The 27,793-nt window shown below is 44.3% G+C and overlaps 1 protein-coding gene across 1 annotated transcript in view; it reads left to right on the top strand.

Annotated features, from left to right (window-relative positions):
* Nucleotides 1–27,577, top strand: part of LOC117038163 (zinc finger protein 77) — a 47,360-nt gene extending 19,783 nt beyond the window's left edge. Inside the window, exons 2-4 of the mRNA XM_033134859.1 lie at nt 24,286–24,412; nt 25,450–25,630; nt 26,031–27,577. Of these exons, the coding sequence (XP_032990750.1) occupies nt 24,286–24,412; nt 25,450–25,630; nt 26,031–27,450 (1,728 nt within the window). The 3' untranslated portion in view covers nt 27,451–27,577. The remainder of the gene's footprint in view (nt 1–24,285; nt 24,413–25,449; nt 25,631–26,030) is intronic.
* The last annotated feature ends 216 nt before the right edge of the window (nt 27,578–27,793 follow it).

Below are 27,793 nucleotides of genomic sequence, written 5' to 3'. Positions count from 1 at the left end.
GAACTTGTTGATTACTGATTTAATTTTGTTGGTAGTAATTCATCTCTTCAGATTTTCTGTGTCTTCTTAATTCAGCCTTGGAAGATTGTGTGCTTCTAGGAATTTATCCATTTCTTCCAGATTGTCTAATTTGTTGGTGTGTAGTTGCTGGTATTATTTTCTTAAATTTTTTTGTAATTGTGTGGTATCTGTTGTAACGTCTCTTCATTTCTCATTTTATTAATTTGGGTCCTCTTATTCTTGATGAGCCTGGCTAAAGATTTGTCCATTTTCTTTATCTTTTCAAAAACACAGTTCTTGGTTTCATTGATCCTTTGTATTGTTCTTTTGGTCTCTATTTCATTTATTTCCACTCTGATCTTTATTATTTCCTTCCTTGTACTCACTTTAGTCTTATTTTACTGTTATTTTTCCAGTTCCCTTAGGTGTAAAGATAAACTGTTGATTTGAGATTTTTCTTGTTTCTTTAGGTAGGCCTCCATTGCTATAAATTTCCCTCTTAGGACTGTTTTTGTTGCATCCCATAGATTTTGGGTCATTGTGTTTTCATTTTTGTTGTCTCAAGGTATCTTTTGATTTCTTCCTTGATCTCATTGTTGACCCATTCATTATTCAGTATCATGTTATTCACTCTCCATGTGTTTGTGTGTTTTCCAGTTTATTTTTTGTAATTGTTTTCTAGTTTTATAGTACTGTGGTCAGAGAAGATGCTTGATATGACTTCAGTCTTCTTATTTATTGGGACTTGTTTTGTGGCCTCGCATGAGGTCTGTCTTGGAAAATGTACCATGTGCACTTGAAAGGAATGTGTATTCTGCTGCTTTGGGGCAAAATGCTCTAAAAATATTGATTTAATCCTTAAGGCCACTGTTTCCATATTGATTTTCTGTCTGGAGGATCTGTACATTGGTGTCAGTGGAGTGTCGAAGTCTGCTGTTATGAATGTGTTCCTGTTTATTTCTCTCTTTATGTTGTTCAACATCTGTTTTATATATTTAGTTGCTGCTATGTTGGGTGCATAGATATTTACTAGGGTTATGTCCTCTTCTTGGATTGATCTGTTTATTTTTATACAGTGCCCTTCTTTGTCTTTTATTACTGTCTTTGTTTTAAAGTCTATGTAAGATATAAGTATTGCTACTCTAGCTTTTTGTTGTTCCCATTTGCATGAAATACCTTATTCTATCCTTTTACTTTCACTCTGTATGTGTCTTTTGATTTGAAGTGGGTCTCTTGTGAACAGCATATGCATGGATCTTATTTTCTTATCCATTCAGCTCCCCTGTCTTCTGATTGGAGCATTTAATCCATTTATGTTTAAAGTGATTATTGATAGGTACATAGTTATTGCCATTTTAGCATTCATATTTCTGGTGTTTATTCTTTTAACATTTCCTGCAATACTCACTTGGTGGTAATAAATTCCTTTAGCTTATTTTTTCTCGGGAATCTCTTTATTTCTCCTTCTATTTTTTAATGATAGCCTTGCTGTGGAGAGCAATCTTGGTTGTAGGCCTTTGTTTTTGATCACTTTCAATGTTTCCTGTTACTCCCTTCTGGCCTGCAAAGTTTGTGTAGAAAAATCAGCTGATAGTCCTATGGGATCTCTCTTGTAAGTAACTAGCTGTCTTTCTCTTGCTGCTTCTGGGACTGTAAATTTGTTTTTAAAAATGGAAATATAATTCAAATATGCTAACTTTCATAGATTTACATGTACAACTCAGTGGTTTTTGTACATTCCCCAAACTATATACTGTGCAGTCTGAATAAGGAAATACAGCCTGTTGTGTTTCAAAATTCTCTGGGGACTGACTGAAACATGACCTGACAAATTTCCTTGCAGCAAAATGCACAAGTGAGAATTCTAGCTTCTCACACCTGTGCTGTGCTGAGAGGAGTCTTGTACAGGCTTGGGTGAGGGGTCCTTTTCGCCAGAGGCTCACAGGCGTGCCCAAGAGGAGACATCCCAGAGCAGCGGTTATAGGGTTCTTGTCTCTGTACAAGAAAGAATTGAAGAGCAAGATATATGTAGGAAAGCAGAAGTGATTTATTTGAAAAGAAAGTACGAGGTCTCACAATTTCGCGAACTTGTTGCAACGATGTTGCTAACCTTTTTTGATATCAGAGGGAATATTCATTATGAATTTGTACCAACTGGACAAACAACCAACTTTACTATTTGGAAGTGCTGAAAAGGTGCATGAAAAAGTTAGACAACCTGAACTTTTCGCCAACAATTCATGGTTTTTGCATCACAACAGTGCTTCAGCTCACAGAACTGTGAGGAGTTTTTAGCCAGTAAACAAATAACTATTGTAACACCCTCCCTACTCACCAGATGTGGTCCCCAATGACTTTTTTCTTTACCTGAAGATAAAGGAATGTTGAAACGAAGACATTTTGATGACATTCAGGACATCAAGGGTACTATGATGACAGCTCTGATGGCCATTCCAGTAAAAGAGTTCCACAATTGCTTTGAGGGGTGGACTAGGCGCTGGCATAGGTGCATAGCTTTCCAAGGGGAGGACTTCGAAGTTGACCGTAGTGACATTCTGTGATGAGGTCTGTAGCACTTTTTCTAGGATGAGTTTGTAAACTTAATTGTCCCATTGTGTACATATTTAAGAGGAAAGTGGGGGGGGGGGTACTTTGAAAATGAGTTGCTCTGAGGAAGTCAGGATCAGTGGTGTTTATCTGTCCCAGAGCGGGAATTGTTGATGTCCTAATGACATGGTTGATTCTTCTCCTTTCATAGGCGGGACCCTCCATTTCCCACTTTCTTCTTTATTTGGTTTGTGTGGAACTGTCATGGTGTCAGACGCATAATGGGAGTCATAGTAACGGCAGTGCAAATTAGATTATAATGACGTTATAATTAAGTAAGCTCAGGTCATAGGGATCAGCCTAAGTGGAAGAAACTGGTTCTTGTTTTTCTCCAGGTGCAGGTGCTGGATACATTCACTTTGTTACAGGTGTAAGCACTGAAGCATCTCACGTGTAGCCTGGAGAGCGTTGTCAATTTCCTAGACTGCGTGTCCTGCCTCACAAATCCCCCCTGAGAGATTTTGACCCCATAATGATGGGTCATTGAGGGACTGGATGTGGGGACAGTCCCAGAGAACAGTTTCCAGGCTCTCGGCCTCACATGGAAAGCTGCTGGCTCGGTTAGTAGATGGCTGTCAGCTGTGGCTAGTTGGCCATCAGCTGTAACCAGTTAGCCAATTAGCCACTGATAATAACTGTTGTGGCTGCGTTGGTTGGTCAGTCGGTGGGTTGGCAGGCAGAGAAGTGGACAGCAGGTTGCAGGTCGTGTGGATCCAGCCTCCAGTGAGACTATAGTGGTATGACTCCCCTATCTGTGGCTCCGTGGGTGTTCCTTTTTGGCCTAGCCATATCCTGCGTTCTTATGTGGGGAGCGGGAACAGAGACCCCCGCAGGCCGCCCCACATGACAAATGGCGCAGAGAGCAGGGTCTCCCACATGACACTGGAGGTCAGACTTCTGTAGCTGCTTCAGGCTGAGATGGGGCATCAGCCCTACTAGCCTGGAACCGAACATCTCTACCTGCCTGTCTAAGGGGTCCAGACCTCCCTCCAGTGTGGTTTCTGTTGAGGGCACCGGCTGAAATCCTTGGAGGACCATCATCGTTATGTAGAACTGCTATAACCTGGAGGACACAAATTTGACAAGGAGGTGAAAAAGACATGATCTGAATGATAGTGGAAGTAGTTTAAAGGTCAAGGGTCCTAGCAGGGCCAGAAACCAGGCTATAGAAGGCAAAACACTTTTTACAGCCTGCCAGATGGAGTCAGCTGTTAGGTTTCCCTTTGCAAAATCATGAAGTCATTCAGCTTGATCATATATCTTTTTAACATATTCTTTGTTTCCTCCACATCCTTCTAAATACGTTTGCATTCTCAGTTCGGTCCAGACCTTCAGATTCCTGTCACTGGCCTCAGCTGAAATCCATCCCATTATCTCTTTAACCTTTCAGTCTATTGGTCACACTTGTGGCTTCAATAAGATTCCCACATGGCACTCGCTCTTAACACCAGCTCTTATGTAGCCACTTCCTGGCCCTCTTTAATGTCCTTCCCTACTCACCTTAATCAGCCTCCTTATGAATTTTGTTGTCACCCAGATGAAATGGGACTTTAGGGAAACTGATCGGGCTGGGAAGTCTGTGGGAGGAGCTGAGGTCATGGAAGTTCATGAGCCCCTTAGTCAAACTCTGTGGTCCTAACTTCCTTTCCATAAAACTCTGTGGTCCTAACTTCCTGTCTCCCCCCCTTATGTATACTCCATCTTTGCACACAAGCAGTATGTGCATGTGTCTGCCAGGTCTGCATGTGCAGGTGCTGTGTTGCAGCCCTTTTTCTTTTCCCAAAGAAATCCTTTTTGGTGACGGCTACCTAGTCAGTGTTACTGTTTTGTCTACAATTTGGGACTCAAACGGGATCCAGAGAAGAACAAATCCCAATGTCTTCAGAGCAGGTGAGCAACCAGGTGCTGGCGCCTCACATAGAGCCATTTTGGCTCGTGGCTTGCTCTCCGATTTGGAAGCCTTAGATGAGTTTTCTCCTGGATTCGAGCTAACACTTTTTGTGTTTGAAGCTTACCAGGCTTTATTCAGGAATCATTTATAGATGTATGTGTGTGTGTGCATGTGTTAAAAGGGCTTGCTTGTCTTTGATAATAATGAACTGGCAGTTTAACAGAACTGATCTGAGAGTTGGGAGGTCTGTGGATGGATCTGTGCTTCCTGTTGCTCTCTAGTCTTGACTTCTTAAAACTCTATGGTTCTAACTACCTGCCATATATATGTGGCGAATATATATAGAAGCCATCTTAGAAGGAGAGTGGAACGCTGCACGTGGATGGCCAGCCAAATGTGGGTATTCTCACACTACTGCAGTTGTTTTGCTTTTTCCTAAATAAACCCTCTTTTTCGCCAACTACTTATAAAATTATTTTTGTCCTGGCAACATTTTGGGGTCTTGTCTACAGTCCGGAGAAGAAAAAACTCTAGTGGCTTCTGAACAGTGAACAAACCAGCTTTGGCTCCTCACAGGGCCATTTGAGCACAATGCTTTTTTTGCTCCCTGACTTAGAGGCCTTGGGTGAGTTCTCTCCTGGATCTGAGCCAATGCCTTTGCATCAGTCGCTCTCCAGGCTTTATTCGGGAATTGTTGAAATAAAATGTGTGTGTGTCTGTGTGAATGCGTTAAAGGCCTATTTGTCTATGTTGTCTGAGTATCCATTGTGGCCTGTCGGCTTGAATTCTTCAGAAGCTGTCCTTTGAGACAAAAAGTGGCCTTCCCCTAATGTCCTTTTGGGGATAGACATTATTTCAACTGAAATTGGACAGTTTTGCCAGGATTAGACTGTGCCTTTTCATTGAGAAAGTGAGAAGAGTGTCCCCCAGCTCGGCCTATAACTTAACTCCCTGAGAGTTGGTTATTTCCCTGGAAATGGCTTTCAGCCTTTGGCCTGATTCTCAGTGATCTGACTGTTCCAGAGCGAGGTGAGCTGGAGAACTGCAGGTTGCTCGAGTTGTGAAGTGTTTAGGGCCCAGTATTGAAAATGGGATCTCTGCTGTCTAAGCCTCTAAAACTGTCTCTCCAACAGAGACATAGGCTGAATATATATTTAAAACCTGTGGGAAATTTTTATGCACGTATTTAACAGATCTCACTAAGAGTAATGTAGAAAATCAGTGGCTACTTTGGGGAACTTTGGAAATTCCCAACCTTGATTTTCTTAAAACTAAATTGGATAATAACAGTGGTATAATTAAGAAAGAGAAGTGGAATGCCTATTTTGAGTGGTACTTTGAGGCTTCCAAACAAGACTATGAATCTAAAGTTGCCCATTTACCAAATAAAGTCTCAACGTTCACAAGGGCTGCTAAAAATTCAAAAAGAGACAAAATGGCACCCGAAACCTCTTGCACGTCCTCTACAGCACTGCCTTGCCCTTCCCCCCACTGCTCCTTTATCTCAAGCTCCGCCTCCCTCTCCTCCTGTCTCTCACTCCTGCCTCCTCCACTTTCAGTTCATCCTCCACTTTCAGCTCATCCTCCAGAGGCACCCTCTCTTGACTCTTCTCCTTTTCCTCCTCCCTCAGAACGGATGAGTACTTTCCCATTTAAAATGAAAGCCTCTGGAGATCCGAATGAGCCCACGTCTCCTGTGTTCCCTGGACTCAAGCGGAGTTAAGCGAGCCAATGTAAAGAAATTCCCGAGGTAGCTGAGGACTGGAACAAATTTGCTGAGGAAATTGACATTACCGTTCCGGCCCGTCAGCCTGGGTTTTCGAATTTGTATCAGCTAATCCATATGTTATTTGGTGAAGGCCAAGCCTGACATTGGATGAGGATTGCCAGATGGGAGTATCCTGATAGACGTTTAAGAAAAGCAGACCTCCAATGATTGGGAGGAAGGCAGGGAACTTGCTCGAAAACTACATGAAGCAATTCCTCAGTCTCCCAACGCCCAAACCTAAGCACCAGTTCGAGTTTTTCTTGGGCTAATAGGCTATTGCTGAAATTGGATGCTAAATCTCTCCTGTGGCAAAACCTCTGTGTGTCCTACTAAAGAATGACAGTCCTGACGCAATTTCATGGGAAGAACAGGATGACAGCATTTAAAGCCTTAAAGGAGAGTTTAATAAACTCACCTTCTCTTGGGCATCCTAACGATCAGATTCCCTTTGTCCTTTTTGTGAATGAAAAGGAAGGAGATGCCCTTGGGGTGCTCATTCAAAAACATGGGATCAACATAGACCCCCCGCACACTAGAGTCAACAACTGGACCCTGTGGCTCGGGGATACCCCTCCCCCCTTTGCCTTAGAACCATTGTGGCTACTGCCCTTTTGGTTAAAGCCACAGAGAAGGTTGTCGTGGGATCCCATCTAACCATGGCTGTGACTCATATATTACAAGCTTTCCTGTTTTCTCATCACACCCAGCATCTTTCAGTCCCCTAACTTCCTATGAAATCCATCTGTTAACCACTTTTCATATAACCCTTTCATGTTGTAATAACCTTAATCCAGCTACTTTTCTCTGTTCTTAGACTGAGGAAGCCCCTCATGACTGTCTGACACTCACAGATCACGTCCTGACTCCTCGTGAGAGACTCTTCTAGGTAAAGCTGATCTTTCTTAGTTTACAGATGGTCGGTCCATACTTAACAAAATGGAAATGGTAAGTAATGAGCTGGTTATTGGGTTGTAACTCCGTCTGAAGTCATCGAGGCAGCACCTTTGCCTCTGGCCACTTCAGCACAGCAGGCTGAATGATATGCCCTCCCTGTAGCTTTCATTTTAGCCACGGGGAAAACTATCAGCATTTATACTGACAGGAGATCTGCCTTTGGAGTAGTTCATGACTTCATATATGGAAACTTTTCATGTATGGAACACTGTGGTTTCCTTCCCTCCAATGGAGATCAAATTACTAATGATCCCCATGTTCAGAGATATTGGACACTATGGTTTTCCCTGATGCTTTAGCTGTTATTAAGATTCCAGGACATTCTAAACTTGACCCCTGGAAGCTAAGGAAATCACCTGGTGGATATTTCTGCTAAGAAGGCTTCCCTTTAAGGCATCAGCAGCTGTCACACCTCTGTCATGGTTCAAAGAGAAGCTTCTTGAGTTGGTAACTTAGAAAAACTGGCCAGAGAAGCCCAACAATTGGCTTCAGAAGAAGAAAAACAAGATTAGAAATCCAACAATTGCTGCTTTGGTAAGGAAATTAGCTCTGGTTTTGACTAAATAACCCAATGCTACCAGACACTCTAAAATTCCCACTCCTGACTATATGCATTAAACCACTGGTCCCCTGACAAAATGGGAGCGTTCATGGACCAATATGGTGGGGAGATATTATCAAGGATGCAAACAGTGCCCACCTTACGTGTCCCACCTGTCGAAAGTATAACCCAGGGAAGCCTGTTCACACTGCCCCTGGACAATTTAAATTGCTGAATGGGCCTTTTGAGGTCTGGCAGATAGATTTCATAAAGTTCCCCCATCTCATGGTTACAAATACGTTTTTGTCATGATGTGTATGTATTCTCACTGGACTGAAGCTTCCCCTCGTGGGCAAGCTAATGCAACTACAGTGGCTGAAGTCCTGTTAGAGAAGATTATTCCCACTTGGTGAACTCCTCTCCAAGACCACAGTGATTTAGCACTGTTCAGGTGCTAAAGCAAGTCTGTGCTATTTGGCCACTTCTACAACATTTTCACTGTGCTTTACCGTCCTCAATCTTCAGGTTTAGTTGAACGAGCTAATGGTATTATTAAAATTCAATTGGCAAAAATTGTAGAAACTCTTCAAATACCTTGGCCAAAAGCACTGGCATTAGTCCTTTTAGATCTCAGGCTACCCCTTTTCGGACTCCAGCTTTCACCTATTGAGATAATTACAGTACACCAGATGCCTTTGGCTCCTGGCTCTTATCATTCACAGTTGGTAAAAGAGACATACTTCAATACTGTAAAGGCTTAATTGCTTCTATTGACAATAATCATGAATGGGTACAACAATCTTTTTTCACAGTGCATTTCAGGGAAATGAAACACTCACAATCCACACTCCGCAACCTGGAGATTTTCTTTACTGGAAAGACACCTCAAAAAATCTCCCTCCAGTCTCGCTGGAAGGTCTTTTACTAGATGTGGTGGTCGCACAGCAGCCTAACCGTTTGTCCCCTCCTGCCTTTCCCCAAGAAAGGAAGGATTGTGGAACTGTGCCTCTTTGGGATTAGAGTTTTATGACTCGTGTCTCTCCGCCTGGTCTCCAAAAAGAAGGGTTCGCAGTCAAAAACGAGTAAGATTCCTTACGGAAGGAACAACTCAAGCCAGATAGGACCTTGTTGAGACCCCTGATGAGCTGCTGTAAAATAAATGGAAAGGAGCCTTGTCTCCCTTCCCCCTTGCTTGAGAAAAGCAGCTGCTGACTCTTGCTGCTCCCTCTCACCTGATTGTGAGAGGTCCATTCGAGCGATAAGATCTCGCCCTTACTGCTCAGCTCATGGAATGGCTCATCACCAGAGACATTCTCCCCTCCGGGAGGTGCATACCACACCTTAGATATCATGGGACTATATGCTTCGGTTGCTGTGGGACCCACAATTGGGCTCAAAGAGTATTTTTTAAATTTTGTAAGAGTTTCGCAGCCCGTGCCTAAAATCATGGGATTCTTTTGTTTGTAACCAATAAATATCCAGTCGTATCTATTCGGTGCTCCAGTCTCTTGAGGCTGCGAATCCCTTGGTCTTCTGTGATTTAACTGTATTTGAGTCTCTGTCTCTTTATTATAATTTAACCCTCGCCGCCTCCCTCGTCTTCCTACGGCTTGTGTTGTGCAGGTCCCAACAACTAGATATCCTTGACTAACCCCTGTGCTGCTAAACTGCAGGGAGTAACTCTTGGATATACTTGTCACCTAAAGAAGGCGACACCTGACTGGAACTGCACACTGTCTGATGATCTGAAACTACACCTGTCAAAAATTAAAGCAGGTGGCCTCTGAAGGAAATAAATTGCCACACGACTGAATCACCCTGCACAGCTCTTCTTACTACTGATTCTTACTTCACCTTTCTCTTTTCTATGGAAGGAATGTGCCGTCGTTCGCATTTACTATGCTACGGTGAAAGAGGGGGAACCTTTATGATTGTTGAACCTATTATCCAGAACTTGGATCTACTAAGATAATACTGATCTTTGTTTCATTATCCACAGGCTTGCACTTCTGGGATAAATCTGTCAAATAGACTATGTTATGTTGTTCTAATCCCGTTTTTTAAATTCTTATTGTTATTAAGCTCTGCACCTGTTGTCTGTTAACCCTGGACATGAGCTGTTCCCCATCCACGCACTTTCCTTCTCATATGAGAGATGACACCCAGAAGTCCTTCCTGACATCGAGGGACAAAAAGGGTGAAGACAGAAGAACTGACTGTTGATCAATGATGCTTTTGGAGAAAGATCTTGATCAGAAGGTGGGAATGAGAAAGATGAACTTGGAAATTACGGAAATTAATCAGGCTGGGAGGTGTGTGCATAGAGCTGGGCTCCTCGGATTGTATGGTCCTAACTTCCTATTCATAAAACTCTATGGCTCTAACTTCCTGTCTCCCTGCCATATATGTACATACGTAGCCACCATCTTGGCGTAAGGCGGAATGTGCACATGGCTCTTTGGGTCTGCACGTTCTCATGCTGCTGCAGTACTTTTTCCTTTTCCCTAAGAAATCCTTTTGGTGACGGACTACCTAGTCGATGTTATTGTTCAGTTGACAAGACAAATCCATAGCAACAGAAAGTATCTTAGTGATGGCCAGGAGGTAGGGGTATCACGGTATTCTGTCCTATCAATTTGTGTGTAAAAGTGGAAATACGCTTCATGTATTCTAACGTTCATAGTTTCACATGTAAAACTCAGTGGTGTTTGTATAGTCACAAAGCTGTAGAACAACACTACAATGTAAATAAGGGAATACAGCCTGTCATATGTTGAAGTTTTCTGGGGACTGACTGAAACACGACCTGACAAATTTCCTTGCGGCAAAATGCACCCCTGAGAATTCTAGCCTCTCACAACTGTGGCTGTGCTGAGAGGAGCCTCGTGCAGGTGGGGGCGAGGGTTCCCATTGTCCACAGAGCACCGTGGATGCTGACCTTAAGCACCTGTGTGGGGGTATAGATGTAGGACTGACCTTCCAGACAGCAAAGATCATAGATTAAAACCAAACCATCGTTACACGTAGTTAGGCCACTGTCGAGTGTCTTGGCCTAGAATAAACCACTTGTTTGCAGTGCGTGACAAGAATTCACGAGAATCTACAACGTGGGAAAGCAAGAGAGCTTCATTGAAAAGTCAGGCAGAGAAAGAGAGTTCTGTTTGGAACTGGCAAAAGGAGTTTTGCCAGAGAAGCCTGATAGAAAGAGCTGCTCAGACAGTAGGGTAAGAGAGATACTGGCAGAAGAACTCTGCCAGGGCAAAGTCTCATGAAGACGGCTGCGCTGATGAGAAGGAGTGCTGGGGTTTTGTATTTTTCCATTCAGGATGTAGGGTGCTTGTCAGCTTGCAGAGGGGCTGCCGTTACAATTGTCGTGTCCTGGGAACTGTCCTCTTCCAATCTATGATGGATGTGTGCTGCAGGGCGTTGCCGTTGCAATAGGGAACTGTTCTGTTCCCACCTATGATGGATGTAAGATGCTTGGCAGCCTGCAGGTGCGGTGCTAGCCAGGAGATTCAGAGCCAAGTGGTTAATTTTTAACCTCTTTCCTGATAACTCACAAACTCGTTCCTGTTAAACTTGTCTCATCAGTGAATGTTTCTAAAGGGAACAGATCCATGGTTACCCTACCACCAGCCCACACCTGACCTTGTATTTCACCAGGGCTTCTGTCCATTCGGTGAAAAGCTGTGATTTGTGGGAATACTAAGTAGGGACTTCCTAGTTCAGGAGCAAGACTCAGCAGGGACGACTGGCCTGTGGGTTGATGCCTGGTCGACCCTGCACTAAGCTCGTTTTTTTCTGCACCCTCCTTACTGGTCTATGCCGGTCTCCAGAGAAGGTGGGGCAGGGAAAGGCTAATGATCAGAAAAAGATTTTCTGCAGGGCTCCTCCAAGTGAACTCACTGTCTGCCCTTTATTCAGGACCCATGGGACTGCACCTCTGTTTAATCAGGTAATACTGGGTGGAGACCCCAGACAAATCCTGAAAACCCAGCAGGTTACCAGGGAGCTACCAACCCAAGTGTTCACGGAAGAAGCTTGAAATCTGTCCAATCAGGGCCCTGTGCGTGCCGAGCTCTTGTCCAATGAGACTCTCCGGCTGGGCGAGTGACTGGTGTTCCGTCTAATCAGAGAGCGGGATCTTAGTGCGCCGTCCAGTCATATTCGGGGGGCGGGTGCATTGTGCGCTCTGAGGACGTTCATCTCGGAGGCACAGATCTCGTTCTTTCCTGTGCCGGCGCCGTTCCAAGTCTCTACTTACTACGCTCTCAGCTACCGGGTTGGAGGGGCAGAGAGTAGGACGCGGAGGGCAGGAGTCGGGCGCGGAGATGGTGAGTGCGCGCGCGGTGGGTCATGGCTCCAGATGGGGAGTGGCTGCTTTCTAAGCAGACTGGAAGCTGACACGGGCGGGATCTCCCAGCGCCTCGGGGGCCTGACCTGAGACCCCCCCCTTCGACCTCAGGGTGGGACCCCGTCCCCATGTGCGTGTCTAGGGGGTTCCGACCCGAGTCTCCTTGCTTGGCGAGGTTCCGCCGCCCCGTCCGGTTGCTACGTGGGAGTTGGGGGAGCCGACCCAAGTCTGCGGCTTGGTTGTGGGTTGGAGGGGTGATGGGACCATCATCGGATGCGGTGGCCCGGGGCTGGTGGGGGCGGTCTGTAGGGACAAGGTACTGATCTCAGAACTATGTCCGTGTCTGAAATGTGGAGGGAAAACAGCCTAAGAGAAAGCTTAGGAGAGTTTATTTGAGCCAAACTGACAATTGCTGGGGAAGAAAAATCTCAAGGGATTGAGAAAATGCTCTGCGAAATGGTGGTTTGCAGCTTATTTAATACATAGAATCAAAGGAGGAGGGTTCCATGAAATCCACTGGTGGTAGATTAAGGGGGTGGGAGAACGCAAAGCAGGAAATCTGTGGGATTGGATAAAAATAAATTGGAGAGATTGGTACTTCTTTCACAGAGGTGGTATAGGATAGTTAATAGTTCTCATAGAGATGTTAATCAAGAGACGAGATTAATAATGAGGGATTCTGTACTTTCTGCTCTGGTGGGGGTGGGGGCAGAAGGGGTTACTGACATTCCAAGGATGTCATCTTAGATGCAAAAACACGATAGACAGGCCCACTTAAAGGCACAGATTAACTTTATGAAGGGAGCGAAAGATGTGACTTCCCACCATGGCTCACTGAATTATGACATTTTTTATGCTCACGCCATCTTATGTGGTTATTTTCAGTCTCCTGAGCTTGTGGCCCCTTAACATGTGGCCCCTTTTCTGTCCACTGAGATCAGACAGAAAAGGGCTTTTCTGGGTTGGAGGGTGAGCAGGAAAGCGGTTGACAGGGACCGGCCTCTGTGTGCTGAGCAGGTTCTCACCGCTGGTCAGCAGGGGCTGGTGCATCTCTGCTTGTTCAGACCTGGGGCTGGCGGGGAGGACAGAAGGCTGAGGAAAGCTTAGATTTAAAAAATGCGGTATTGTGATGACTTGGGCAAGCCCGTGGATTATGAAAATTCCAACTTCCATGAGACTTTCATTTAAAGGAATTACTGCAAGGGTCTCAAGAACTGGGCAAAAAGGTATTTCCTTTGATAGACAGGAGTCAACAAAACTGGAAGGATGGACCAGGTGGGGTTGGGATGGCAGGTCCCGAGGCCACCTTGTTCTCAGGGGCTGGGTGAACGTGTGCCAAAGTTCAGGACTGTGGGGTTAGGAAAGAGGCTGAAGCAACATTTGTTCAATAAGTATTTGCCCTGGTCACTGCAGACGTACAGTTCACCTTATCAGAGACAAGCACAGAAGTGATGGGGGAGGGGCAGTGGGTGAGTCTTACCTGAATCAAATGGGAAGTGGGGTACCTGCAGCAGGAGTGGATCCTATACAGATGCAAAACTTGTCCCAAGTCACCTGACCAGCCCTGGGGTGAAGTAAATAGAAACTTTGAAGCCACTATGCATAGTAAATGTAGAGCAAGCAGAATCATTAAGGCCTGGCTTAAAGGAAGTGGAGAAAGAAAAGCTTTCAAAAAGTCCCAACATTGAGGCCTCCCGGTGGCTTAGGTGATTGGAGCTGCATGCTCCTAACTCCGAAGGCTCCCAGTTCGATTCCCACATGGGCCAATGGGCTCTCAACCACAAGGCTGCCAGTTCGATTCCTGGAGTCCCTCAAGGGATGGTGGGCAGCGCTCCCTGCAACTAGCAAGGCTACTGGACCTGGAGCTGAGCTGCGCCCTCCACAACTAAGACTGAAAGGACAACAACTTGAAGCTGAACGGCACCCTCCACAAGTAAGATTGAAAGGACAACTTGACTTGGAAAAAAAAAAGTCCTAGAAGTACACACTATTCCCCAATAAAGTCCTGTTCCCCTTCCCCAATAAAAATCTAAAAAAAAAAAAAAAACTCCCAACATAAGTTACACTTGTTAAATCAAATTATACGAGAGATCCATGAACAAAAGAGAACATGTACCGTGTTTCCTCTAAATTAAGACCAGGTCTTACATTAATTTAGGCTCCATTTGGGCTTATTTTAGGGGATGTTTTATGTTTTCATGTACAACTATCTACATTCATTAAAATACAGTCATGTTATCTTTTTCTGGAACGTCGTCGTAATGTACTAAATGGTTCTGTGTGGCTGACGGTCTTAACTGAGGTTAATTTTCGGGGAAACACGGTATAGTGCCACCATTACAATCTCCCTGTCTTAAGAGTAGCAGTCCTGGGTCTTTGCTCTTCTCACTTTTTTGTTATTCTGAGTCTGAACCACAGGTGGAGCTGGGGAAAAGTGTCTCAGATCCAGAAAATATCATATTTTCCATTAGAATTGGGGGACTTGCACACAGTAGTTCCACACTTTGACAGGAGGAGGGTGGAGCTTAGGATTAAAACATTGATAAAAACCATAGTGACTCAGATGCAGGGTGCAGGGTGTGTGACCCTGTGATCCTGTCCCACTTCCTGCTAATAACGGCCTCACAGGTTAATGCAGATTCCACTAAATGGGACTTGGGAAACTGACGTGTTAAATTCTGATTTCGATGATTTAGAATTTCTTACCTGAGGTAAATACTGCACTGACAGCTGTTTTCTGAAAGAGCTAAGCAGTTTCCTATTCTTTTAAACCAAAAAAGTCCTCTAGAATTACTTCCCTCACTTTATCCTTTGTGGATGGAAAAGGGGCCACATGTTAAACCTGACAAGCTCAAGAGACTGAAAATAACCACATAAGATGGTATGAACATAAAAATTCCTAACCAAGGTGGACCATGGCAGGAAGTCACATCTCTAGTCTGTAGCTCCCTTGACAAAGGTCAGTGTATATCTTAAGTGAGCCTGTCTGTTGTCTTTTTGCATCTAGGATAACATGTCCTTGGAATGTCAGTAATCCCTTTTTCTGGACCAGAGCTGGAAGCTATAGAATTCTTCATTATTATTCTAGTCTCCTGATTCCCATCTCTATGTCCTATAAAATTGAATTATTAAATGTCCTGTACTCATCTGTGTAAAATAAGTACCTGTCTCTCCAATTTACTTTTATCCAATCCCAGATTTCCCTGCTTTCCTTTCTCCCACTGCCTTAATCTACCACCAGTGGATTTTATGTAACCCTCCTTCCTCTGATTCTACATATAAAATAAAATAAGCTGCAATCTGCCATTTTACGGAGCATTTTCTCTACCTGTTGAGATTTTGCTTCCCGGCAATTGTTGTCAGTTTGGCTCAAGTAAAGTCTTGTAAGCTTTCCCTTAGGCTGGATGTCTTTTCGTCGACACTTTGAACACAGGTGGAACTAGTGATTCTGCGGGTCCCTTGTGTTATCTTTGTGACCCCCAGTGCTTAAGCAGGTGCATCACTTGGGTGGGGAGAAGCTGTACACAAAGCAGGTCCTGTGTGGGAGTTGAAGGCAGGTGCAGTGGGGTCCTGCTGGGCGCCTCCCCTTGCAGGTGGCTTCCAACCTTCAGAATCACCCGGAAGGAGCTGGTGATGCTGAGAGAAGCTACAGAGCCTCGGAAGGGGGACCCACCTGCACATGGGCTGGGCAGTTCGCCCCCTCTGAAGCTGTTTCCAACCCGATGGTTCATTTTTGCATTCAGATTTAATAATAATAATAATAATAATAATAATAACACCTGTGGCCTCACTGCCCAGGTGAACAGCTAGGCCCTAGGCAGTTGTTAGCACCCCTGTCTTCCGGGTGCTTCTGCAATGTCTTGTCTCCCTCTCGCAGCCACGGTGACCGCTGTCCCGACTCTGTTATTCTTCATACCTTTGTCACTTCTCATTCATCACCCAGCAGTGTGTGGTTTGATTTTGCGTCTTACATTTCCAGTAAGGGACTGTTACCAGCAGTACACCAGTAATGTCACACAGAGGCTTCTCTGATTCTTCAGCCCCCGTCTGTGTCACACGTGCTGGTGTCTGAGGCTCGGTCTGCGTTTACTCACCCATTAAGTGCTGTGTGTCCTGGGTACTGTCAAGTGTGTTTCACATTAGCAAGGCTAACATGCATTCTGCGGCCGTTCCAGTGGCTCAGGTGGTTGGAGCGCTGTGCTCCTAATGCTGAGGTCACCGGTTTGATTCCCACGTGGGCTAGTGAGCTGCGCCCTCTACAGCTAAGATTGTGAACAAGGTCTCTCCCTGGAGCTGGGCTGCAGTGAGCAGTAGAGGTTGGCGTGAGATTCCAGGCTACCGTGTGCTTCCATGAGTGGCCGGTGGCCAGCGAGAATGGCCAGCAGCCATCGTGAGCAGCCGGCATCCGGCGAGAGCTGCTGTGAGCGGCCGACCAACGACCGTCTCAGCTGGGGCTGGGGCGCGATGCAAGGCACGTAACACCAGCAGGGGCCAGGGAGCTGTGTCCTACACAACTAGGCTGAGAGACAACGGCTTGAACCGGAGTGGGCGGGCGAGGTGGAAGAAAGGGAAAAAAATAAAATACAAATTTATGAGGAAATTAAAAACAAAAAAACAGGGATTCTGGGGTTTGTCTCCCAAATGCGAATTGCATCTTAAGTTTCTGCAGTAAAGAGGCAAATTGTGGGTTTGTAGGTTACGGACAAATTTAAATTTACTAGGAAATGATTGTGGGAGGTGTGAATACCTTTCCTTCTTAGGTATTCATTCTATCACATAATTTCCAGGATCTAAATGACAAACTTTATTTTTGTCCTTCTGATATGTGACCCAGCTCTCCTCCTGGCAGACCGTGTGCTGTTTCATCTTCTGTGAAATAGTTTTGGTCGCCTTTGATTCACTTACATGTTTACTGGTTTCTGGTGTTTTCTGAGGTACTCGGCACAGGAGTCCTTTTCTTGTACAGACACTGCAACTTTTCTCTGCAGTGTGGTTATCTTTTCACTCTCTTTACTCTGTGCTGGTGAATGGACTCTTAACACTTTATCCATCCTTGTCCTTTGTAGCTTATTCTTTTTCTCCTTATATAAGAAAACTCTGTACTGGGAAGTCATAGATCACTTGACTTCACCTGGTTCTGAAAGTGTTCTACATTTAAGTCTGCATCAGGTTGGTTGTTTTCCATGAAGTCGATGACAGGGACATTCACTGTCCCCTGTCACTAACCGTTCCTCATCCCCCGTGTGTTACAGTGTCCGTCGTCCCCACCCCAGGGCAGTGCCTGCTCTGGCAGAGATTCAGGCCCCACAGAGGGTCCCGTGTCACAGACTCCCATTCTTATCCATGGGTCCCTCCTCCTGCTGTGCTTGAGCTGTCCCCGTCACTCTTGTAAGTGAAGTCCGTCTACCTGGTTCTGTAGAGAACGTGGCTATTCTCAGACATTTGTTTTCTGTTTATTTTTAAGTAGCAGTTTTTCATAAGTTGAAAATCAACCCCATGGTGGTTTTGAACATAATGTTATTCTATTAAAATTATGCATTAATTGGGAGAATTAATATCATGGTGTCATTGAGCTTGCAGTCAGAGAACATGCGCCATCTTTCCATTTCTGTGTACTTGATGTCTTTCAATAAGGTTTTATGATTTTTTCATTGTGATCACTCTGTATCCTTCATTAGACATTGAATTGGAGAAACCTTGAATTCTCCTCCTGTGTCTTTCTCTTTTGCTTTCATGAAGAAATTTTAGTTCTGACAGCTTTGGTCACCAGATAATGGAGCATTTCCTCAAAGCAAGCAGTGCTGTGACACCAGCCAGAGGTTCTAGGGTTTGTGTCAATTCTGACACTAGATAGTAGAGTTCATCAGTGGAGTTAATTAATTATTAGGTTGGTGCAAATGAAATTGCGGTTTTTGCTTGTTGAAATTTGCTATTTGATATTGGAATACATTCTTAAATAAATGTAGTTATGTTATACATCATTTTAATGCACATTTCTCGCTTTGTTTTTTTGCTGATGACTTATTACTTGCCATTTATTTTATATTTATTTTAGACAATGGAAATGATGTTAGACAAAAAGCAAATTCGAGTGATTTTCTTTGAGTTCAAAAGTGGTTGTAAAATAGCAGAGACAACTCGCAACATCAACAACACATTTGGCAGTGGTGGTTCAAGAAGTTTTGCAAAGGAGTCTAGAGCCTTGAAGATAAGGAGCGTAGTGGCCAGCCATGGGAAGTTGACAATGACCAATTGAGAACAATCATCGAAGCTGATCCTCTTACAACTACATGAGAAGTTGCCGAAGAACTCTCAACATCGACCATGCTACAGTCGTTCAGCATTGGAAGGAAATTGGAAAGGTGAAAAGCTCGATTGGTGGGTGCCTCATGAGCTGAGTGAAAATCAAGAAAATTGGCATTTTGAAGTGTCATCTTCTCTTATTTTACATAACAATAATAAACCATTTCTTGATCTGATTGTGACGTGTGACAAACAGTGAGGTCTTTTTTTACGCTAACCAGCAACGACCAGCTCAGGGGTTGGACCGAGAAAAAGCTCCAAAGGAATTCCCAAAGCCACATTTGTACCACAAAAAGGTCATGGTCACTGTTTGGTGCTCTGCTGCTGCTCTGATCCACTAGTTTTCTGAATATGGCGAAACCACATCTGAGAAGTATGCTCAGCAAATCGATGAGATGCAACGCCTGCAGCCGGAATTGGTCAAAGATCCCAATTCTTCACGACAACACCCGACCGCACATTGCACAACCAACACTTCAAAAGTTGAATGAATTGGGCTACGACGTTTTGTCATCCGCCATATTCACCTGACCTCTTGTCAACTGACTACCACTTCCTCAAGAATCTCGACATCTTTTTGCAGGGAAAACGCTTCCACAACCAGCAGGATGCAGAAAATGCTTTCCAAGAGTTCGTGGAATCTTGAAGCATGGACTTTTATGCTGCAGGAATAAAGAACGTCATTTGTTGTTGGCAAAAATGTGTTGATTGTAATGGTTCTTATTAATAAAGACGTGTTTGAGCCTATTTATAATGATTTAAAATTCACGGTCTGAAACCGGAATTACTTTTGCACCAACGTAATATTAACCCATTTCCCACCCTGTGCCCTCCCCAGGGGGTGTGATTAGGTCCAAACAGTCCACCCTTCTAATATTTGGGTTTTCTGGTGACAGCCACGCAGAGTCCTCTCATTAGAACAAAAGGTGCTCTTAGTGCTGTTATCATTTAGAAAATTACAGAGGTTGTAGGATCTTATGCCAAAATCCAAGGGTGAACACATACAGTATTACATCAGACAGGTACAGTAAAAAGAAATTTGGAATAAGTTGGAGGTTCTCATCAGAATTGGTTTTAATAGTGTAGGTTATGTTTAAAAATTTTTCTTAACTGCTGTGGGTAGTGATTGAAAATGAATTGTGATTTCTTTTTATATCGTCATAGCATTCTGGAAACTCACTGAAAATTGTGTTCTGTCCTTGTTCTCTACAGATCTTCCATAAGAATTCTTTGAGGTTTGAATATGGGCAACTTGTTTTTCTGTTATTATTATTGTGTGTTTGTCTCCAGTGACGCCGGATGTAGACTCTACGAGGAGAGAGGTTCGGCCCTCCGTGTTTTACCTACTGTGGGATTTTCATCAGTGAACATGTCTTTCTCACGTGTCCTTTCTCAGACTCCGCAGGGTCCCACCTATTCCTCAGCTGCTAAGGGGATGCTGTGGGGATGCCCATGGACTAGGACATGCATGTTCTTTATCTATTCAAGTGTTGTGACGTTTTCCCTTTAAGGTGCTATTGTGATAAATTATAACTGGTTTCATCGTGGTTAACTGTTCAATACAGTGTATGTAGAAAGTGCACGAGCAACTGCACAGCCACCTACGCAACCTGAAGTGATGGTCCTGTAAGGACAGCCCGGCCAGACCTGGACCAGGCCTCACACGAGACACCTCAGACAGGGCTCCTGTCCGGGTGGATGACATGTGTGCTCCCCGAAGTCAGCGGATTTGTTTCTGCATGTTTTCTTTTGAGTTCAGATGGTATTACATCAGATGTTCAATTGTGTGTCAGTTTTCTGTTGTTCACAGTTCTGTACCTTCCCAAGGAATGGTGGCTCTCTCACTTGTGTTGTTCCCTAGTGTCCTCTGGTGGGACTGTATCATTTTCATTTCTTGATTCTGTTGTTACTGTCCACATGGGTGGCTTCAAGGTTTACTAATATGACAAGTGCTTCTAAGAACAATATTGCGTATCTCGTGCATTTGGGTGTCGTAGGCTCATCTCAGCATTTCCCACACAGGACCCAGTCCTCCCCCAAAGCCATGGTGCACGTGTGCCCTTGTGTTCTGTGGTTGTCCTCTGTGGCTGCATCCACCCCTGATCCTCACGGAAAATGGGTTTGGACGAGACGACGATGCCACAGGAACCAAGAGGATAAGAAAACAGTTGTCAGTCTGGGGAGATCGAGGCAGCTGGGAGCTCTTGCCGGAGGCCCGGGGAGAGCGGAGGGACCCTGTTGTGCCCGGTGATGGGGTGTGAGCTTTGACCTTCCCGACCCCGGGGTCCCATGACGTGTGTCACCTGTGGCCTTTTTACCAGTTTGCCTGAAGTGGCCCAAGTAGGATAGCGGGAGGGGATCTGAGACTGTTCCCAGTCAGAGCACAGATCGCATCACAGATGGAGCCAGTGTCTTCATGAGAACTCACCGTGATGTTGGCCTGGGGCCTGGCATAGGTGTCCTCTCACTTCATTTAATATGCATTTGTCTGGGGGCGGATTTTGAAAGCCAAGCACCCCCAGGACATGTCTTAGTGAGGACGAGCAGGTGTTGGAATCTGCTCCTTCCGGGGCTTTGGAGAGAGGCAGGAAATATGTCAGGAGTCCGGGCTCTGCTCTAATGTGTCAGCACCATGTTACCTGGTGTGATGTGCTGCGTCACGGCTGAGGTTTGTGCAGCCCTGTCGTTGTCCCCTCCAGTGGTGGGAGAGATTGGATATAAATAAAGAGAAGGAGAGTGGAGCTGAGGGTTCCTGATGAGTAAATGGTTATGCGATGAGGGGACCCCACTTTTACACTAACACCTGGAAAGGGGCTCAGGGCCAGAAGGCCTATCCTCTCTTAGCTCGGTTACATCAGATGCCCAAAAGGGTGCAGCTGTTTGTTGCTGGAACCACAGCTGCTTCTGGAACCTGACCAGACCAAGGTGAAGGCGGCAAATCTGAGTGTCACCCTGGGAGACATTTCCATGTGTTACAACGACGGACTGGATAGTCAGTAATGATGGAATGAGCTTCTAGAAACGTCAGTATCTTCCCACTGTATGATTGTTTTGCTATAAGGACTCCGTGTTCAATGACCGGGGTTGGCATGTGACATTTGAATAAGAAATGTATGTATTTCATCATTCAGATAAGCAAAATATTACTTATTCGTATTTGGCTGTGGTCCAGAGTTCTGGCTCACAGCTTCCAAAAACCCTTGGAATTTCTTTTAGTGTTGACAGTACTGAGGTGTCTTTTGTTTTGTTAATGAGGTGACTTTTGGAAAGCCCCTGAGGATGGGGCTGGTTGTCTGGAGCCAACCTGTGATTAGAAGTTTGGAACATGTGATTAGAGTTCAGTTACTGCTGCGCAGTGATGTAACCGTTGTAACCAGCCATGTCTACGTCATGGCACCGCCATAAAAACCCAAAACAGGTTCCGGACAACTTCCGTGTTTGGTGACCACGTGGGGATGTGGAGCGAGGAGGCTCTGCAAAGGGCACAGGAGCTCCGAGCCCCTTCCCTTCCCTCGTCCCCCATCTCTTCCGTCTCCTGTTTCTGACTTAACCTTTTATACTAAACAGGTGGCCTAGTGAGGAACACGTTTCCATGAGTTCTGTGAGTCTGCCCAACAGATTAACCAAAGTCAAGGAGAGGGTGTCCTGAGAACTTGTGCTTTCTAGGCGGTCGGTGAGCAGCACAGGTGACAACCTGGCCTTGAGAGTGGCCTCTGAAGTGGGGGTGGGGTGGGTGGCCGTCTCCTAGGACTGAGTCCTCAACCTGCAGTGTCTGATGCCATCGTCCAGTGGATAATGAGAATGGAGTTGAATTCTTGACCCTGAGCTCTGTTCTGACAGTTGCCTGGTGGAGGTGTTCCTACCGCCCGCACAGTCCAAATTGAGTGTCAGAGTGCAATGTACATCTAATCTAAAAAATGCCTTCCCACAAGTGGTTTATAAAATGTCAACTTCCTCAATGTGTGAAACATCTGTAGTTTCATGTTTCCCCACTCTTTCCTCTTGTTGCCCAAGATCTATTGTTTTAGAATAAAATGGCCATTAGGATAAGAAGGTTGTAGTTTTAGTCTGCCTCAATTTATTTTCCAACACGTATAATTCAGGTATAATTTAAATACCAGAAGCTTAAGTGTTGAAAGTATAAAATCTATTATATTCGCAGCATTGGGCCCCCATCCTCATGTTCTCATGTTAAAACGTTTTCATCCCCCACAGACTCTTAACAGCACTGGCACTCTTATAAGTGTGCCTGTCCCTGGGTTGTAGGCAGGGTGTTAATCTACGTTCTAGAGATTGGCTTTTTCTGTGCATTTCATATCAGTGATATTACACTGTAGGGTGGTTTTGAGGCCTGCTAATGTCCTTAAGGTTAATTGATATCATGTCAAGGCCATCCCTTCATTTCTCTTATTGCCACACGTATTTTATTGCAGGCGTATCCCACATTTTGCTTCTCCAAACCTGTTGGATATTTGAGTTTTTTCCACTTTTCGGTTATTATGAATCATACTGCTGTGTGTGTCTGTGCATTAGTTTTTGGGTTGATGTTTTTTTGCTTCCCCTGGGTATGTGGACACCTAGGAGTGGAATTGCTGTGTTATGTGGTCACCACGCTCACCATTTTGAGGACCCGCCGGGCTGTCTTCCAAAGTGCTTCCCCACGTTACTTCCCATCGGCCGTATGTCAGGGTCCCACCGTCATCACAGCCTCGCTAGCACTGTGTCTGTCTGCACAGCCGTCTTAGTGGTGTGAACAGCAATCTGTTTTGTTTTCATTTGCATTTTCCTGATGACTCATGTCTTTCATATGCTTCTTGGCCATTTGTATTTTTTCTTTGGGAAATGTCTACTCACATTCTGTTCCCCTTATTCAATTACATTATATGTCTTTATATTGTTGTCTTTTATTTGTATTGTCATGTGAGCTCCCCAAATACATTTTAGAATAAAAATTCATAGGCATTGTGGGCTTATTAAACTGCTCTTGCAACCACCATTGTAGTAGCATTGTTTGTGTAACTGTTTTGGTAATTTTCTTTCTATAGATTTTAACTTTCTTTTTTTAATCTTATCATTTTCATAATTGTTTGCATTTATTTCTTTGGATGTGGTGCCACACCATATTGCTCTAAAGTTATTGATTACTTATATTTTCTCTCTGTTAACATCACATTTATCTCCATTACCATTAAATCCTTCATTGGTTTTTCTTGTCAGGCCATTTTCTCAAATTCCAGGCCTTCAGTTTGTATTGGAGTCTCTACTGGCTTGGCAGATTCTTCAGGAATCAACTACTTCTTTTACCAACAGTTGTGCCAGGCCCGGGCCCTGGCCTGTGTCTGCATCCACAGTGTCCCCTTTATCCTAGGAGGGTTCGTGTTTCTGCCTCTTACACATGAAAGGACTCAACCAGGCTCCTCGATGCTGACGACTTCCAAGGCGAGAGTTGTCAGATCAGCAGCCCTGGAATCTCAGTGTTTATGACATCCTCCTGACTTTCTGGTTCCAGGTCTTGGAGCTGATGTGGGCAAAACTTCTGAGTAAGCCAAGTATCCATTGCTGTGTTACCTGAATGACGAGTTCATTTTTCACTCTTTACCTTACCACAGAATCTGCTCCATCTCAGGAAAAATCATTATAATTATTTGAGGAAAAGTATGTGTCAGTTGTCAAACTTCGGTGGTTCCAAGCACTGACTGTCACCAAGTGTTCCCCATGTAGGTTTACTTGTTCATTGTCATTTCCCATGAGAACATGAGCTCAGGCGGCCTAGGAATTGCGTCCAGGTCCATCTCAGCTTCCCCCATCCTCCCGCACACATTAGTGAAGAGGAGCCTTGCTGAAATAGAACATGTGGGATGTTTCAGGACACGGTGGTCTTTGCGGATGTGGCTGTGAACTTCACCCGGGAAGAGTGGGCTTTGCTGGATGGTGCTCAGAGGAAGCTCTACAGAGAAGTGATGCTGGAGACCTGCCGGAACCTGGCCTCCGTGGGTGAGGACACATTTATCTCTTCTCCTATCTTTTAGAGAACAAATCTTTTCTATAGTTATTCTTTCCTTTGAATGCGAAGTAATGAGAATGTGTTGAACAAGGAAAGACGCACTGAAAACATTCATGGAGCAACTTAGAGTCAAGTGGTTTTCTTATGAAAACAAGGTTTCATGTATCAAACTGACTCTTTATTAATCTCCAACAAAAGTTAAGGCTCCCTAATTTTAAGTGAGACCATAGTCTCTAGTTGCTGTGGGGCTGGGTACTGAGAGCAGCTTGGTTTCCATGCCTGTGAAAGGTACACTGTGCTTAATGCACATTTGACATGATCATTTTCCTGCAATTAATCCCACACGTGACCAACATCAATGGTTTTAAAGACTTCAGTAATGGCCCATCTCATGGGACATTTGTTGCCCTCCAACCTCCATCATGACAACCTTTTCTCCAGGAGCAGGGAAGCACCACACACACTATCCAATCAGCCATTGGCTTCTCGGGACCATGAAAAAGGCTCCATATGTGTCTGAGAACTGGACGAAGTGACAGCCCTCAGAGAGCAACGGATTCTAGATAAGGGAATGACGTTTATCCATGTGCATCAGAAACATGACTCAGCCTGTGTTTGAGAAAGATGACATTTCTCATTTCTCAGGCTGTCCTGTTGGACTTGTTATTTAAATTAGAACACTTAGACTTTCTATGGGTCCTCTTCTAAAGGGAGCACCTGGACACATGCTTAGAACCCATTTCCTTCCTGCTTTGCATTCTTAGATAATATTTATCTGAACATCAGTCTTCCTCTCTTTTCAAGTATTTCCTAACAAAGCAAGTTTCCGTTTTGACTAATTTTACCTGTTTCTGCCACAGTCCCCAATTGCTGAGGTTGTCAGTTTTCTTATTTCCCTGAATGTTGGTTCATTCCTACAACATCTGTTTGCATTTTATATCAGTATATGAGAATACACAGGTTATTTCTTTTCGTATGCCCACCATTTCATATCCATGAAAATAAGTTATCCTCCCAATTGTTGCAGATTATTACAGTGAAATTAAAACCGGTGAGTCACGTTCTCAATGGATGTTTTTGGACAATAATATGTCCAATGAAGGAAAAACAGTGAGATTTCTAAGAATTGATTCTCGATCAGTTATTGGAGAAAACAAGTTGATGAATAATAATGGAAATCGTCAGCTAACCCAGGAGACTCCTTTTAGGTAAGTGGCCCACTCAGGACCAAAGGAGATATCTGTAGACTACTAATTAATTGAAAAATTTAAAAAGTATATAAATCCTCCAGAAGAATGGAGTAGCCAGAGAATTTTTATAAGATGTTTTGATAAACGTGATGTAGAGATTGAATATCTGTAAATAATTCAATGGAAACAAGATGACGAAATCTCAGATGTAAGAAACACTGAAAGTTGTGGCCCCATTTCCGCCCTTGACCACAAATTTAAACTTTTTGCACAATGTAACAATGCAGACGTTGCAAAAAAATCCACTCATTGAAAATGGTAAATATGTAATTAAAGTAATGATTTATGTCATTAATCATTCATAAAGAAATCACTTATAATCATTAATCCCTAATTGTATGTTTAATGTTTTCAACAGAAATCTTTTGCCGGAGAGGCTCTGTAAAGCTAATGAAGATGATCAATGTGTACATACCCTGAACAACGTTACATCTCTTTCTGTGTGTGAGAAGTGCCCAAGTAGAGTTCAACCTTGTGAATACACTCAGTCTGGGAAAGTCCTCCTGGAATGTTCTTTCTTTCAGAATCAGGAAAGATGTCAAACAGGGTCTACATTGCATCTGTGTGAGGAATGTGGGCAAGCTGGCAGGTGTATCTTATGCCTAAGCTCTCACGTGGGAACAGACCTTGTAGAGAAACCCTGTATAATTCAGGATAGTGAGAGAGTGTGCAAGAAATCTGTGAAGAACCTCTGTGGTGAGAAATCTTTTTTCCAGTGTAGCAAATGTGGAAAAGCTTTCAGTTGTTCCTCCTCCCTTCAAGCACATGTGAGGATGCACGTTGGAGACAAACCCTATGAATGTGACCAGTGTGGCAAAGCCTTTAGCTTTCCTTCAGTCCTGCATGAACATGTTAGAATCCACACCGGCGAGAAACCGTATGTGTGTAAAGAGTGTGGGAAAGGATTTAAGATTTCCAGAGTACTGCGAGACCATGTGAAAACGCACAGTGGGGAGAAACCCTACGAATGTAAGGAGTGTGGGAAAGCCTTCAGCCTTTCGTATTGTCTTCGAAGCCATTTGATCACACACAGTGGGGTGAAAGCCTATAAATGTAAGGAGTGTGGAAAGGCCTTCAGTTTTCAGTCCACCCTTCGAAGACATGAAATAACACACTCTGGGGAGAAACCATATGCATGTGAGCAGTGCGGGAAAGCCTTCAGTAAACGCTGCAGCCTTAAGTCACATTTGCGGACACACACTGGCGAGAAGCCCTATGAATGTAAGGTGTGTGGGAAAGCCTTCAGTTTTTCATCTTCTCTTAGAAGCCATGTGAGAATTCACAGCGGGGAGAAACCCTATGAATGTAAGGAGTGTGGAAAGGCCTTCACTGTTCTATCCACCCTTCGAATGCATGCGAGAACACACACTGGGGAGAAACCCTATGAATGTGAGCAGTGCGGGAAAGCCTTCAGTCAGCGATGGAGCCTTAAATCACATTTCAGAAAACACACTGGCGAGAAACCCTATGAATGTGAGCAGTGTGGGAATTCCTTCAGTTTTCTTTCCAACCTTCGAATGCATGTGAGAACACACAGTTGGGAGAAACCCTATGAATGTGAGCAGTGTGGGAAAGCCTTCAGTCAGCGATGCAGCCTTAAAACACATTCGAGAATACACACTGGGGAGAAACCCTATGAATGTCAGCAATGTGACAAAGCCTTCTGTGCGCCATCGTCCCTTTATAGACATGTGGGAAGGCACCGGAGGGAGACCCCTATGAATGTCAGCAATGTGGTCACGTTCTCAGCTTTCACTACTCCCTTAAAGAACATGTGAGGACACACAGTGGGGGGAGAATGTGGGAATGTCGGCAGTGTGGGAAAGCTTTAAATTGTCAGTCTTTCCTCAAAGTACATGTGAGAATGCCCAATGGGGAGAAACCTTATGAATGTAGAAAATGTGGGAAATCTTTCAGTCATTATTTCTCCCTTCAAAAATATAGAGGAACACACCACGGGGAGAGACTTCTGAATGTCAGCAAGGAGGAAAAGCTTTAGGTGTTCTACAACCTGCACACACCTAAGAGGACACATACTGCAGCAAATGTCGGAACAGAAGAATTGGGAAATTTGAGTCTCCCTTAAAACATTGTCAACCTTTAGAGACAACTGAGAGATAC

This window comes from Rhinolophus ferrumequinum, chromosome 18 (genome assembly GCF_004115265.2).
Source record: "Rhinolophus ferrumequinum isolate MPI-CBG mRhiFer1 chromosome 18, mRhiFer1_v1.p, whole genome shotgun sequence".
Taxonomy (NCBI): Eukaryota; Metazoa; Chordata; class Mammalia; order Chiroptera; family Rhinolophidae; genus Rhinolophus; species Rhinolophus ferrumequinum.
This window is presented reverse-complemented; position numbering and strand designations above follow the sequence as displayed.